The sequence below is a fragment of the Dendronephthya gigantea genome, unplaced genomic scaffold, assembly GCF_004324835.1.
Source record: "Dendronephthya gigantea isolate DGI-Jeju-01 unplaced genomic scaffold, DenGig_1.0 000020F, whole genome shotgun sequence".
NCBI lineage: Eukaryota > Metazoa > Cnidaria > Anthozoa > Malacalcyonacea > Nephtheidae > Dendronephthya > Dendronephthya gigantea.
In genome coordinates, this window is record NW_021163030.1 from 1,945,187 (window position 1) to 1,960,130 (window position 14,944).

General features: G+C 34.9%; 2 protein-coding genes across 2 annotated transcripts; one reads left to right on the forward strand and one right to left on the reverse strand.

The window, feature by feature from the left end:
• The first annotated feature begins 47 nt into the window (after positions 1-47).
• Positions 48-3,136, forward strand: LOC114521403 (CCR4-NOT transcription complex subunit 7-like). Its single transcript, XM_028541846.1, has 7 exons — positions 48-170; positions 581-750; positions 976-1,169; positions 1,255-1,416; positions 1,856-2,033; positions 2,394-2,471; positions 2,833-3,136. The coding sequence occupies exons 2-7, from the start codon at positions 640-642 to the stop codon at positions 2,956-2,958; spliced, it is 849 nt and encodes a 282-aa protein (XP_028397647.1). The 5' UTR covers positions 48-170; positions 581-639; the 3' UTR covers positions 2,959-3,136.
• Positions 3,137-6,922: 3,786 nt separating this feature from the next.
• On the reverse strand, positions 6,923-14,432 carry LOC114521402 (progesterone-induced-blocking factor 1-like). The gene is made up of 15 exons (XM_028541845.1): positions 13,780-14,432; positions 13,186-13,305; positions 12,674-12,807; positions 11,656-11,764; positions 10,704-10,885; positions 10,070-10,195; positions 9,766-9,864; positions 9,466-9,631; positions 9,219-9,369; positions 8,972-9,062; positions 8,562-8,664; positions 8,329-8,459; positions 7,680-7,764; positions 7,459-7,596; positions 6,923-7,087 (listed from the first exon to the last, which is right to left on the reverse strand). Exons 1-15 carry the CDS (start codon positions 14,362-14,364, stop codon positions 7,031-7,033), a joined length of 2,277 nt encoding a protein of 758 aa, XP_028397646.1. The 5' UTR covers positions 14,365-14,432; the 3' UTR covers positions 6,923-7,030.
• Between the last annotated feature and the right edge of the window lie 512 nt (positions 14,433-14,944).

A 14,944-nucleotide genomic window follows, 5' to 3' on the forward strand; every position in this document is an offset into this window, starting at 1 on the left:
GTGATGGAGGACTGGGGATGAGTACAATGGAATTCTGGGAAGGCTTCTCTGAAAACAAACATTGTGAGTGTATCAGTAGTGACTTTATACTTTGATAGTTTGTATGAGGAATTTAACATATTTACTTTATCAAACTGTTTATCTCAACCTTCTGAAGCAATTTAGTAAAGGTTTGTGTATTTTCATCTGTTTCTGATGACAATGAAATTGCCTGATCTGCACCGTATCGTGATGACTGAAAGTAACAAATCAACCCATTCCTTTCATGGCTAGAATTATACAACTGTCCACACCAAACGTCATATCTTTACTATATATCAATTCCATGTATAACCTCACTTAATTGCAACATGCTTGGGGATTCCTTGTGTCACCATAGACTTTACCAAAGTCAGGTGCAAAAAAGCAATATGAATGTTCTATTATCTGTCCCACCAGTTCAGGCAACATTTGGTATTTTTTTTCTTGAAACTGAAATACTGCTGTACGCCTATCTAAATTGTCTAACGTATTATATCGTATCAATTTGCTAATTAAATTTCCCACACCAAAACACTTTAATGAAAGTAATATTTTTCAGACTTTGTTGAATGTCACATGGGTAATAAGATGAATGAAAGTAGACGGTAACAAATCAAGATGCCTGGAGCAACTGTTACTACTACCATTATTGAAGTATGGCAAGAAAACTTGGAGGAAGAGTTTGCAAAGATGAGAGAAACCGTTTTGAATTATCATTATATTGCCATGGTAGAGTGATTCATTACAATTTATGAATGCATCATGCATGTGACTGAATAGATAATGAGTAAGATGTGAAAAGTATTCCTAATGCACACAGCAATAGTAACATTCAATGGCATATTTAATACTATTTTCCAAAGTGATATTTAATATTAAGGTGTTCCTTTTATGCAAATTTTCATTTCTTGGTTATTTATATCTAACTTTTATTTTAACTATATTTCTTTATAGGATACTGAATTTCCTGGTGTAGTGGCCAGGCCTATTGGTGAATTTAAGAGTACTTCTGATTATCAATACCAACTATTAAGATGTAATGTTGATTTACTGAAGATCATTCAATTGGGGTTAACATTTTATGATGATCATGGTATTCAACCACCTGGTGGTGGAACTTGGCAATTCAATTTCAAGTTCAATCTAACGTATGCAATACAATTTATTCTGCTCTTATTTACTGCTACACATCATTTTAGCAAGTTGTTTTAAAGATTGTACATACTGTTATAGGGAAGATATGTATGCCCAAGAATCCATTGAACTTCTTGATCGATCAGGGATAAAATTCAAACAACATGAAGAACATGGAATAGATGTTGAAGATTTTGCAGAATTATTGATAACATCAGGCATTGTTTTAAGTGATGAGATCAAGTGGCTTTCCTTTCACAGGTATGAAACATATTGTCTGATTCCCAAACTATTACAAATCTTGATTTGTGTTTCCTAATTTTTCATCTGACTTTTAGATTCATGCATCCGTTTCCATCATTACAACCTTGTGCAAATTATAAACACTAACTGGGCTAAGACTGAGACTGTTTATTGCAGGCTCTCTAACAATAATCTTATAGTAAGACATAGTTGCAGTAAGCCCCCTACCAGCTGAATTTGAAAAAAGTTCGTCATTTTGTCTGCCTTTGTCATTTTGTCTGCAAACCAGTAATACAAATGTAGCCTCTATTTTCTAACTCCCAACTGAACAGATAGCACATTATGCACATACAATGTAAATATATTGCTACCTACTGAAGTTCTTCATATGGGACAAATATAATTTGGATTTGCCAGTAATGTGATTAGAGATTGTTTTAATGTTTTAACTTTACAGTGGCTATGACTTTGGCTATCTTCTTAAAGTTCTTAATAACACCAATCTCCCATCTGAAGAAGCGGAATTTTTCGAGTTGTTAAAAATTTTCTTTCCTCGTATATATGATGTGAAATATTTAATGAAAAGCTGTAAGAATCTCAAAGGCGGACTGCAAGAAGTCTCCGAGCTATTAGAGGTAAGAATAGATTAGAAAGATAATATCTTCCGTCAGAGACAAAAAGAGATCAATGTGGTTCTGTTTTTCTCCTTTTCATTGGACTCGTCTTCATTATCGCGCGCATCCGTTTTGTGTATATACGTGGATAATAAAATCACTTTGTCTTTTAACTATCCATGGTATATACGTGAACTCTTGGCTGAGGTTCTATCGGCATCAGGGGCCGTTGTTCGAAAGGATACATAACTTGAAACGGGTATTGAGCTCATCACATCGGTCGTCCCTTGGCGTTCAACTCCGGGCATTCCGCGACCTTAGACAAACTACTCCGGAAGTTTATTTGTTCGTTTGCTACACTTCATAATTTTTTTGTTTCAGCTTGAAAGAGTTGGTCCACAGCATCAAGCAGGCAGTGATAGCATGTTGACCGGAGCTTCGTTCTTCAAAATGAGAGAGGTATAAAAAGCACCTTGTATATGATACTGTAATATGATTACTTATTACATTTTAATATTTAGTTTGAAGCGCCTGGGTACGAGGCTGTTTATATTATATGATAATTGTCCACATGCTGTCATGCGCCAAATGAAGTTAGAAAAAATTCAATCCTGATGAAACTAGATTCATAGACAAATCACTAAAATAGTGACTGTTGCATGTCACATGCAGCATGGCAATTAGCAAGTAATAAATTATGTTGAGACAAGTAAATAACTATCAGGTCAAGTAGGAATTGCACCGTTGAAAGATAGAAGACATGGATTGTAAAATCGTTTTTTTTTAACGTTTTTTAATTTTTTTTTATTTTTTACTATAGATGTTTTTTGAAGACAATATAGATGATGCGAAGTACTGTGGTCATCTTTACGGTCTAGGAACATCTTATGCTAACAATGGTGGACAGGCTTACAGCGGGCCCAATTTGCAAGTTACCTCATCCTAACATATTGTAGACACAATCTTTTCATTAATTTTTAACTTTTACCTTTGTAACATTACATGTGACAAAGATGAACGGTTTTAGTTCGGAAAAAATGCTTATTGCATTATTAATATTATATAACAAATCTCAAATCTTTTTATCATTATTTTAATTATATACATCTTACATGCAACTGATTCTTTCTGGGATACGATTGGAATGAGTGTTTTGCTAAGAGTCTTTTGACAGGGAAATGGGAAATACACAGGGAATGGGAAGTATATATGCACACTACAGCTTTGCCGCTAACAATCATTAAAGAGAATCCCCGATTTAATCGCATTAAAACTTACAAGGTTTATTCAAACTTTTACACAGAACAAACCACCATCCAATGTATCGATAGCGCTATCCAGCTTTCGTACATCCGGCCCCAGGACTACATATACCCTTGCACTAAGATTATATCCACTGGCACTGATATGTAAAACTATGGTAAAACTGACACGGTAATTTTGCAAGGTCTATTCTAGAAGTAGGTATAATGCGTTCAAAAAAATAATCGAATGAACTTTTTGTATGTACCACATGCTTTATTTAGAGCACTCAATTGCACAAGTGATAACGCGCGAACATCTAGATAAGATTTCTGTGTGTCATATGATAGCTTCCGAAAAATTGATTCCCTCATATCACCTCGATTATGAGTGGAGAATCTAGCAATAGTTTTAAGGCGATTCTCATTACCGACTTTACTTCAGTTGTTTGCGCTTCATAGTTGATTACATACTTGCATTTGATTACATTTTTTAAGCGCAGACAAATTTCTTTATAATTTCTGATGCATCAACTTATCAAAGAGTCCGGTTACGCTCGTAAGAAAAAAAATATCTTTCTACGCCGCGGAAAGAATATGCAAAAACCGTAAAGCGTTGAAAAGTTTACGTAATTATACTATCCCTCTGGTGTAATTACATTGTACTTCGAGCTCGCGGGTACTCTGTTTTTGTCCCGTTTTCTGTCCCATTTTAATCAACGTATCATCGTCGACCAATCATAGGCAAGAAAGGATTTTGACGCCCTTCAAGTGAAACTGGTGAAACTCAACACCTACCACGTTGACCACTTTGGACCAAGTATTCAAACCATTCATTCCTAGTCTGTAATAAACCCTTAGAAGCAGAAGAACGATAGATATTAAAAAAATTTTCGAGTATGGAACAAGTAATCGAGGTAAGATCTTTTTTTTGCCGCGTAGTATTACTTTATAAATAGCGGACTTGCCATTTTAACCGCGGTAGACAAGCTGCTAAGTGACGCCATGTTATTTTTAGTTCTGCTTCAATGTTATAGTTCGGCATTTTAGAACTTAATTTCCTAACCTTTTTGAGTTTGATAGATTCTCCTTTTTATGCCGTTTAGTTTACATAAGGCTTTAAAGGTTTATTTAGATAGTCTGGCGATTGAATTAATCGTCCCTTCCGTAGGCTGTAGGTCAATAGGTCGAACACGTGCAACACACCAAACTAATAAATATAGCGTAAAAACAAAGGATTATCTTGTTTTAAGAAGTAAAATGACCAATAGAATGGTAGTGGTTTTGGTCGTTCCGAGGTATGAATGCTGTTTTATTCGGCAAAGAGCAATAGTATTTTGGCGGGCTTGCGTTTCTTGTTTGAGAAACGGCAATTTTGATGCAGCCAGGATTCAATATGGCGTTGACAGCAAATGCGCAGCCTTGAAAAAGATTTTCGCGATTTTTTAAATGGTAATATTGGTTTTTACTTCTATTATTCGAAAACTGTGAGAATGATGTGGTATTTTTTTTGGTTAAAAATGTGTTATGAATGAACTCTCTACCAGTGCTCCAGGTTAAGAAGTTCTTTTTTTGTAAAATTTAATGTTTAATTTTGCTTTTACACACTAAATACTACATGTATTCTGGCAAAACTTTTACTTCAATTGTCAGTCAATTGGTTCCTTAAGGGTGTGAAGTGAAAATTATCCTGCTAATAATGAACAGGTGTGTGCTTAAGAACAAAGATCCTTATGACCAAAATTAATGACTCAGTTAATAGCCCAGACTGTGTGCAATTTACTGCAGGAAGGAATACAGGTCATTATCCCAACTTTGAGAGAAAATCTATTAAAAATAATAAAAAATGCTTAAAAGTGTTTAAGTGATGACCAATCCATAGTTGATTTCTTAATTAATTGAAGTAGAATTGAAATGTGTTTTGTCAAATTACTGTCCAATTATTAAAAGGATACTCTCTGTTAAAATGTAGATGAATGTTAATCAAATTAAAGGACCACCAAAGACTGAAGTAGCAGAGGAATGCTTGTGTGCTACTGCACCAAGCAAGATTAAATGTTCATGGTGTGCATTTGAGATGTACGGACACGTGAGAAGAACATGCAAGAGGCATCCGAGAACCATACATTTGATGGATATTGTGGTTTGTCCAAAGTGCCGGGGTACCTTGCAACACTGACACAAATAATTCAACATGGACAAATATAATTGGACATTGTTTATTTTGTTGGCATGTCTGCATCTAAAATGTGGGTACCATATCCATCCAAAAACTACAATTAAAACTTAAAGTGGTTTGAAAGTAGGTTGCTTTCAGTAATGTGTATGGGTAGATTTCCATAAGGATGTGAATGTAGTATATCTGAAAACAATAGGATTGGTCACCATAGACCCATCCCATACCACTTCTTTGCAACTTATTTCATGCATTACCCATATATGGTGAAAACATAATGAATAGCAACCTATGCTTTGATATTATTAAATTATAAAATGTTGTCATTTTATACATAATTAATTTTTTTGTTTATCATGAGCATGGAGCAACTAAACAGAAAAGTTGTGGAACTATCATGTGGTATATATATATAATGTTGTGTTATTTAAACAAGGATTTTTTCTTTCAAGGATCTATTTTGTCTTTGACTTTGAATTCTAATCTATTGGGAAGACAATATTGGATGTAGGACATGGGAGGCATTTAAAAACTTGATCATTAAACTTGATTTGAAGCAATCTCTGCAAAAAAATGAGTCCACCCTCTTCCATTAGGCATTAGAAATGGATAACTACAACCCACCTTTGTCAGGTCATTTTCAAAAATTTCTAAACAAACTTAAGGAAATACCTGTTGAAAATACGCATTCTCACATGATGCATTTTCTTGGAGAATTTTTTTTTCTACCACGCAAAGCTGTACCTTATGTAAAGAAAGTTGTCGTTATTCTACAAGCCATTAAAAAACTACAGAATTACAGGTTGCTGTGGGTATGAACCTCGTTTCCAGGGTTTTATACTCTTCTGATTGATTAATTAAGGATGCCAATTCAAATAAAAAATATCGAGATATAAGGCTAGTGCCGGCCAGTGCAGTGCCCAGTAGTGCCCAGTCGATTATCTTAAACGTCATCTATACAAAGCACCGAATCATTTAAGAGTTCATACGAGAGAATACCAGAAAACATGGCTCCAGGCTACTTCTTCATGATTGGTCAATTGAAAAAGATAGAGATTCTTATGATGTTAGAATCTTAGGAATCAAAAGTGAGGCTATCAGGTCTCGTATAAGTCGTATTTCAGAGAAGAGTATCGTGATATTGTATCAACTGATCCCGTGTATTCGTATATATCTAAAATCTTCGCCAGGACCCGGAAATACGTAAAGGCCACACTGAGTTTCACACCGCAATCCAATGACCCCTTTTAGTCAAGGGCGTCCCCATGTTTGCTGTTACTTTATTTATTATTTCAGAGATTTTTTTTCTATCGCATTTGCATTTAAAAATGTGGCGCATTTAGGACCTGATTGGAAAGAAAAACTCTGATAATTTTTATAATACGTATAACTTCATCAATACAACAATGCAATTGAACATAAATTCTTTAAAACTGTATTTCAGGTTTAATGCTACTTACACATTAATAAAATAATTTGATAGAATAGAATGATAATCTTATATATTAATTAAATATGTGCAACCAAGCACAACTGTACATCATGATATATTACAAACAGTTAATTTATATTATCTGTGTCCCCCAACATAAACTTCGTTCTCATTTTGTGTATCGTTGTTTCAGTTTATTGTACCATAGTTGAGTGTCTTGCTTCGTCTAAAACAGAATATAGATCCATATTATTTAGACACATATATCTTCTTTTGTATATTTTTATATACATTTTAAGTACTCAAAGCTGCCTTGTGATCACTGAATTAACTCTTATCAGCTAGTCGAGATTTAAACTGTATATGGACCTTGAGACCACGCAGTTCCAACGAATATTCTTGCGGCATTTTTTTTAATGATGCGAGTGGAAATTTATGGAGGTATTCCTTTGGCAACCGCGATTCTTTTAACTCTATTATCAATGCACTGCGTTGTGATTTTGGGGCGTATGTCCCGAGTTGATCCTGTTACTCACACACATTTTTCAATTAGAACTGATTTATGATTTCAAAAAGTTCATGGACATGGATACTTACAAATTGTGTTGAAGGAGGTATGGAATGCGGGTGATGTTTTTTTGTCATGTTTCCTGAAGACGTTCCTGTGTCAGTGGTAGAAGGATCTTTACCACGAGATCTTAGATTCAATACAACATTTTTTATAACGCCCAATTCCTGAGATTTGATAAAAATAGAGTATATTGGTGAAAAAACCTTTGACTTACTTAATCTCGTACACGATATATGTATTTACATACTTCTCGCTGATTTAACAATCGTTCAAGGTCTGCCGTTATTTTGTTTTTATTTTCAGCGAGTTTATCTCGTTCCTCCTGCAACTTTCTACAAATCAAAAAATATATTCAATGCGCATGTGGTCAAACCACCTGGCGTAAATACCCAAAAGTACAGAAAACAGGAAGTAAAAGGCGCAATTGAAATAGTTATACGAATTCAATGTTTAAACAAGCAATTTATAGTCTTAAGTATTAGAAAGCCACTTCCGGGTGTTTTTTTGATATTCAGAATATTATATTGACTATTATAAACTAGTTAACTAATTGGTTTTGCTTTGAATAGAAAACATGAAATATCTATTGACGTCCGGCGTCGCTATATGACCACCCCCCTCCCTATAAATCCACAAAATGGAGTTCACGTGCACCAGTCATGCAGGTCGCTATGTGAAAAATACTATGGGATGCATTGAAATGTAATTTACCAACATTGCATGTCAGTCAATATGAAGTGATTCAGTTTTTCTTTAGATTATTCTAGTCGATTGTTATTTCGTTAGGATTCGGAGGTAAAACATAAACCATTTAAGTTAGTGAGACTGTAATTAAGTTAATATACATAAACATGCATATGCATAGGCCCAAATTAAAGTCTTCTCGAGGCTTATACCTCATATCTTTTTCGAGCAAATCATTATTTTCTTGTAATGATTTTATTTGAGAATCTCTCACTCGGATACTTTCAATGAGATAATTGTAGGGTTGTTGAGCTTCGTTCAAAATATTCGTTGTATTCGAAAGCTAAAAAATGGAATGCAAAATTTTGAGATTCACGGCAGGGAATCGAGAATTGAGGCTAAGGATCAATTAAGAAATGATTTAAAATAATAAAAAACATTCCACCTCCTGCAAAAGCTCATCTCTCCTCTTTTTCTCCTCCTCCAACTGCCCTTGTAATGTTGTGTTCATTCTTTCTAACTTCAACACGCGACGAGCAAGGTGAATACTTTATCGTACACAAAAAGATGATTTTATAATACAAGGTGGTCACGTATATATGTGACAAAATATGCTATATATATAGTTTTTGTTGTGGTGTCCGCGTATAATGATGATCCTGTTTGTCAGTTTGATTATTCAGTTCAGATGTAGGTTGCAAAGAAACACACAAAACTTAAACTTGAAAATTATCGATGAATTTTTGATGAGGTCGAAATTTTTGAAAGTATTAATATTTGACTATTGGTGATTCGTAACCTATAATCTTTAAGTATATTCCACCGAAATATGTTTCCCGCTATGCATGCTCTTACCTCTGTTGCATTCTTCTCTTAGCAGTACTTGGTACATTCGCACCATAACCGTACGCAAACAACACTCTTTCTGCATCCACTTCACTTTCCACTAAAGATGCAGGAAAAGAAAAAAAAATTAACCATTTAGTTGCGATAAAACGGTAACGTTTTACTTCGTCCCCCATTATATATTAGTGTTTTACAAACTACTATAATCAACTAAATCAAGAAAAAATAATGAAAAATAGCGAAATTTTGCGATTACATTGAGCTGCTTGTAGAATGACGTCATCCAGTTCTTGTTCTAATTTTTCATATATCGAAAGTTTCTTCATTGCATCAGTATTCGTTGACTGTAGTTCGTTTATTTGTTTATCAGTAGATGCTTGCAGGGTGTAAAATTCTTTGTTCAAAACCTGTAATAAAGTGCAGGGTGTAGCTACAACAAAGCGAGCATGGAAAATTATCAATTTTTTTCCAGTGAACAGGAAACGGTGGTAGAAAATTCGTACCTCTAACTTGTGTTGATATTTAGTCGTATCGACGTTAGCTTGTTTCAAATTTTGTGATGTTTCTTCGTGTAACATCTGTAAACGATCGAACTCAAATTGTTTTAGTTTTAAATCGCTCTGTAGTTCCGTAACCTTGCTATCAGATGCCGTGTGCAAGTCTCTGTACCTAAAAACAGAAGTTATTTTCTTTCCAGTTCTCGCTATATGTCCTGGTGTGACTTGATTCAGCCTCACCACAAGACCATCTTAAAGTTTAATACTCCTTTTGAGCCAGGAGTTTGTAATAATTGGGATACGTACTCTTGAGTGACTTGCTCATATCGTGACATCATCTGTTGCTCAGCATGTACAGCTCTGTCTTTTTCTGCTAGTGCATTGTCTCTTGCTTCTCGTAAATTCCTATTATTTTAAAATGATAAAAGTTTGAGAACATTTGATCACAAGAACTCGTTTTGCATTTCGTTAAATTGCTCTGAGTCCTCCACTATAAACACTCGGATTATTATAAATTATATCAATGAGTCAGAAAAGTAGTTAGACCTGACACTAACTCGGATACAAATTTATTTACGATCGTACTGCGTGTACACCACATTTCTCCCACCTGTTTTCTCTTTCATACATTTCTTTAGTGTTGTTTTTAATCTTTTCCAACTCCGTACTAGTTTTCGTTGTAATTACATCCAGTTCATCTCTTAACCTCATTTCATACTCAGATTTATATTTCTCTCTGCAGGAAGACATATTGTATATACATCATATTATATTACCCAGGGGCGTAGAAAGATGTTGAGGATTCGTGGCCACGAAAGAAATTTTTAAAATTTGATTGCCCTAGATCATCGGAGATGATCAGAGCATAAGTACATGTGTGTACTACAACCTACTGTATATATGCAATTTTAAATACTCAGTGAATTTCAAAACATTTTCTTTCAAAACATTTCTTTGTCCCCCGAAGGATAATCCGCTATGTTATTGGGGCAGCATAGAAGCATCTTTGACTTACTTTCCTTTAAATCTGGCATAATAACTGCCGAAAAAAATTTTTGCCAGAAAATGCAAGTCTTTTACCACTGTAATAATTTTTGCGGGATTTTCGAGTTAAAACTAATACATGGTATTTTTCTTCGAATTGGCATTACTTTTGCTAATTCATTAGCTTGTTCACTTTCCAATTTCAGCCGACGAAATAAGGTGGTGTATAATGCATGCACGTCACAGTAAGGAATAGTTACCTCACTGAAATATATTTCTCGTACAATTCCTCTCTGTCCTGTTTTATTTTCGCTAGTTCTTGATTAAGGACAGGCCCTTGTTGTTCAAACACTTTACATTTTGTTGCGATTTCAGTCAGCTGTTTATTCAGGTATTCTTTGTCTTGTTTTAAAAGTGCCAATGATTGCTTACATGATTGCATCTGCGTGTAAGAAAATGAATTAATTGTTAGCATATATGCACACTCTATTTCCAGGCGTGTACATCTGAGGCAGGTTGTATGACCGGATGCCGGATAGTGTTTTTTTTCAATCTCTTTAAAATCGCCCGTTGTTAGGAATAACTTTGATTAAATCTTAGTATTCCTAGATTGAGGATGCATCGATGTATCTTTAGGCTTTTATGTTCTTTGGATGTAGGTTCCAAAGATGAAATTTCATAGCTTTCCAAGCTTTTCTATAACGGTTGAAAACATCACTATCCGATGGATAGCGCTATCCAGCCTTCGTAGCTACAACCGACCCTGGAGAATCAGGCTAAATTTAAATTTTTCGGTTTTGAATAAAAAGAGAACTTAAAATCTACATATTTTGCCACAACGGGGAGAGTGACATTTCTTATGTGACATTTAATATGGAAATCATCATTGAACACTTGCATGGAGGAGGCATTTTATGATGGGTTATTTTGATTATTAGCGGTCAGCTGTGTTTAAATGAGCTGAATCTGCCGACAAGGATTATAGCGAAATTCCTGGCAATGCATGGTTATATGAAAGCCAGGTCAAAGAAAACAATAACCGCTGTTATCAAAAGCAAGATAGATGGCGTTAAACCGCGGTAACCGCGCCTCTTATTGAAATCACTGCAGGCATAAAGTTCATGATTAGTCCAAGTGGCACTTGCGATGTTAATCAATTTGCTCCAGATTACTGATAGATAAATATGGACCAAACTAAATGAAATACAGAACCTCTTTGTGAATTTCCACATTTTCATTTGTTTTACTGTTCAACGAAGCCTTGAGTGAAACGTGTTCTTTTCGTAACTGCATTACTTCTTTCTCAATATCCTGACGATCACTAAAGTGGACATTCGTTCATGTTATGAAAAGTGACCGGAAACATATTCCTAATATATTGTCGAGCTAAAAAACTTGCATGATTTCCACATACGTGCGTATTCGCACGAGAAGTTAACATCGTTTTTTTCTGAACTTTACCTGATAAGAAACTAATACTAGCTTAATAGTAACACAATGACGATCTATAGTTAGAGTGTTTTTTACTTGATCCGGCTGCTTAACCAAGTCTGCCAAGAGTGCATGAACGAAGCGTGAAATGATTCTTTGTATGAAAGAGAAGCACTTGCTCTCGTGAGGATGACTACACGACTGTCAGATTCATGTCAATTCAATACCTCAATTTTCAAGCCTCGTTCAACATGTATTCAAAGTCTATTCTTTCGATGTATTTAGTACTATGTCTATTATGTATAAAGCTTTGTCTTAGAAAGATATAATTTATCTTTTGCATGCGCATACGCACGTTATGTGGAAAGAACCCCTAAGGGTTGGTCGAAGGGTTTGGTGTAAGGCTTCAAATCTGTTCAAATTTTTTAAAATGTATCTTTTAAAATAACTGAATAAATACACGAAAAAAGTAGTATGCATAAAAAATTAAACAATTGAAAGTCTGACGACTGCATGCATATTAGTATAGCGGTTGTAACCAATAGTGTCGTGAACATGACGTCAAGGTGGCTGATGTGATAGAATATTTCCATTCGTGTGCAGTCAACAATTTGAAAACAGAAATAAAGACAAAAATCGGTGAAAATGACTTGTTCATGACAATTACGAGTAAATGGAAATCAGGCTTCAAACTGTTCTTATGCATACACTGCACAAAAGACAAGAAAGTCAAGATAATATAGACTATGTGGCATCTGCCATACTTGTCTACCTCTAGTGGTGGCAACATGCCTCTTACCAGATCACTTCATCGTAATGTTCTGACTTAAAATCTTTATTATTTATTCGAGATTGCAATTCTTCCACTTTTAAAATCATTTTTTGTGCCATAAATTCGTGCTCTGCCCGAGCCTGCCTCTCGCTGTCGATTTCCTGCAAATAACAATACATGCCTGTGAACAAACTTCAGGGGTATGCACCCAAGTCAAAACAACATTGCACATGGGGAAGGCTAATTTTCTCAATTGCACATGTTTTAAAACCATTTCAATATATGAAGATTGTCCATACAGGAAAATCATGTTGCACATAAGTATGAATGGTTTGTTGATTCAAGGGGTTAAAGCAAGAGGTTCCCAGCTTGGAACAAAAGGTGATCTTTAGTGGCTGGTGGCATTTAGTGCTATCACAAAAGGTCGAGAGAAAGAGCATGAAAGAAAGAGCTTCTTTGAATACACAGAGCATTCAGCATGTGTACTAGATAGTATTGTCCATGTACATGCAATTTAAAAAGACATTCATTTAAAAAACCTTTTGACACAGAGCTACTTCTTCATCTCGGTAGGTTAATTCTTGTGTTACAATATCAACACGTTGTTGCAGACTTTCACATTGTATCTTCAGAGATTGAGTTGCTTCAAAAAAATGAACCTATTCATCATAGACAAAAGGCATATTTAAATACATTACATAAACATTGTACAATCATAACATTTAGAATGAATGAATACCATGAGCACCATAAGGAGAAAAACTGGCCAGATATTGGGTATCATTACAACCAAATGGTGATACTTCAACCTTATATTAGATTTTGTAAGGGCTAAATCTGGCAAATTCTGGCAAAGTGTTTATTTATCTGGCACCATAACCTGATGAAACCAGTTCACAGATAAATGATGGACAGCTGTCTATCTAAGGTACAAAACTGTTCCAACAAAGCCATCTTACTGGCAAGTGTTACTTAATATTCAATTGTTATTACACAATTGCCTCTACCCAGTGACCTATTTTACTATTGTCTTAGCAGTTGATAAAAATTATTTTTGCTTGATAATGAATAAAATTTGCTTTCATGAGTGTAGGATATATAGTATATACTAACATCGTAATGATCGTACTTACAGCAACAAAGTCTTTCAAAGACAACTGCTCTGAGTCTTTTGACTTGAGATCTACATACTGATCTTCCGTTAGCTGATCAATGTCAACAAACAAATTTGATTTCAAATAGCCTGCCTTTTCATGGAGTTTGAAATTCTCGTCCTCAAGCTTTTTCTGTCTTTCAGTAATTTGCACTAGTTCTTCTCTTAGTTTACGTTGTTGAGTTTTTGCTTCGTCTTCTTTTAATTTTAACTGTGATTCAAGCTTTGCTCTCAGCATATGTTTTGAGTATGTGATATCAGACAATTTCTCTTCCAGATCGTCAATTTTATTCATTAGCTCAGCTTTGTAGCTTTCTGCAAGCAATGTTTTATGACTGAGTTCTATTCGCAATCTGTCCATTTCATGTAAAAGCTGTTTCTTTTCAAGCATATGTGCAGTTACAATTTTTCCATCATAGCTTGTATCAGTTGTTGTAGACAGCTCCGAAGTTGCAAGAGACGACACTGTCCCTCCTAAATCGTCTGAAACAAGGGTTGATTCATTTAAGGTATAGTTAACACTTGTTGTCGTGGACGAATCTGTCCTAATAGAATTCTCCGACATATTTAAAACTTGCACGAATATTAAAGATATTTGAAGCAATCCAAGATTTGATCTTCTTTGTTGTTATTGTTTGTACTTCACGCGCAAACGTACTTTGTGACAAGCGCCGACAACAAAGCGCGAAAAATGTCGATTGTAATTGTAACATTCATAAATGTATGTACAGTCAGTACAGAAAAACGTGTTCCTGTCCGCGTGTGTCCGCGTCCGCGTTTTTCAAGCTAACCCAGAACAAGTGAAAACATCCGCAAATTAAAGTAAAAAAAAGTTAAAAGTTACTGACTATTCCTTAATTCCTATACTTTCCCACCAAGTGGGTAAAGCCAAATTTTGAACGTTTTCGGGAACTTCGGGCTTGTAATTTTCGTTAGGGGGAATATCAAATATCAATATAAATTTCAGCCGGTTTTTACTGCATGAGGCATGCAGCATGACTTTCTTAACATTAATCTTCCTTCCTTTTTTTAATGATCTTTCCAAAAAAAGGATAAAAAGAGGTCTTTTGCTGTAGTTCTTAATTCCATTTTTTTAAAAAAAGCTTCACCCCCCCAAAGAAAGTTAGAAATTGGTCGTGTGGCAA

Bases quoted from the DNA above. Each gene is read 5' to 3' on its own strand.
- LOC114521402 (XM_028541845.1), bottom strand. From the start codon at position 14,364: ATGTCGGAGAATTCTATTAGGACAGATTCGTCCACGACAACAAGTGTT. The intron at 10,886-11,655 runs GTTCTGTATTTC...TCTTACACGCAG, and splicing joins ATGTGGAAATTCACAAAGAG to ATGCAATCATGTAAGCAATC. The intron at 8,665-8,971 runs GTAAGAGCATGC...TGTACGATAAAG, and splicing joins AAGAGAAGAATGCAACAGAG to TATTCACCTTGCTCGTCGCG.
- LOC114521403 (XM_028541846.1), top strand. From the start codon at position 640: ATGCCTGGAGCAACTGTTACTACTACCATTATTGAAGTATGGCAAGAA. The intron at 1,170-1,254 runs GTATGCAATACA...ATACTGTTATAG, and splicing joins AATTTCAAGTTCAATCTAAC to GGAAGATATGTATGCCCAAG. The intron at 2,034-2,393 runs GTAAGAATAGAT...TTTTTGTTTCAG, and splicing joins AAGTCTCCGAGCTATTAGAG to CTTGAAAGAGTTGGTCCACA.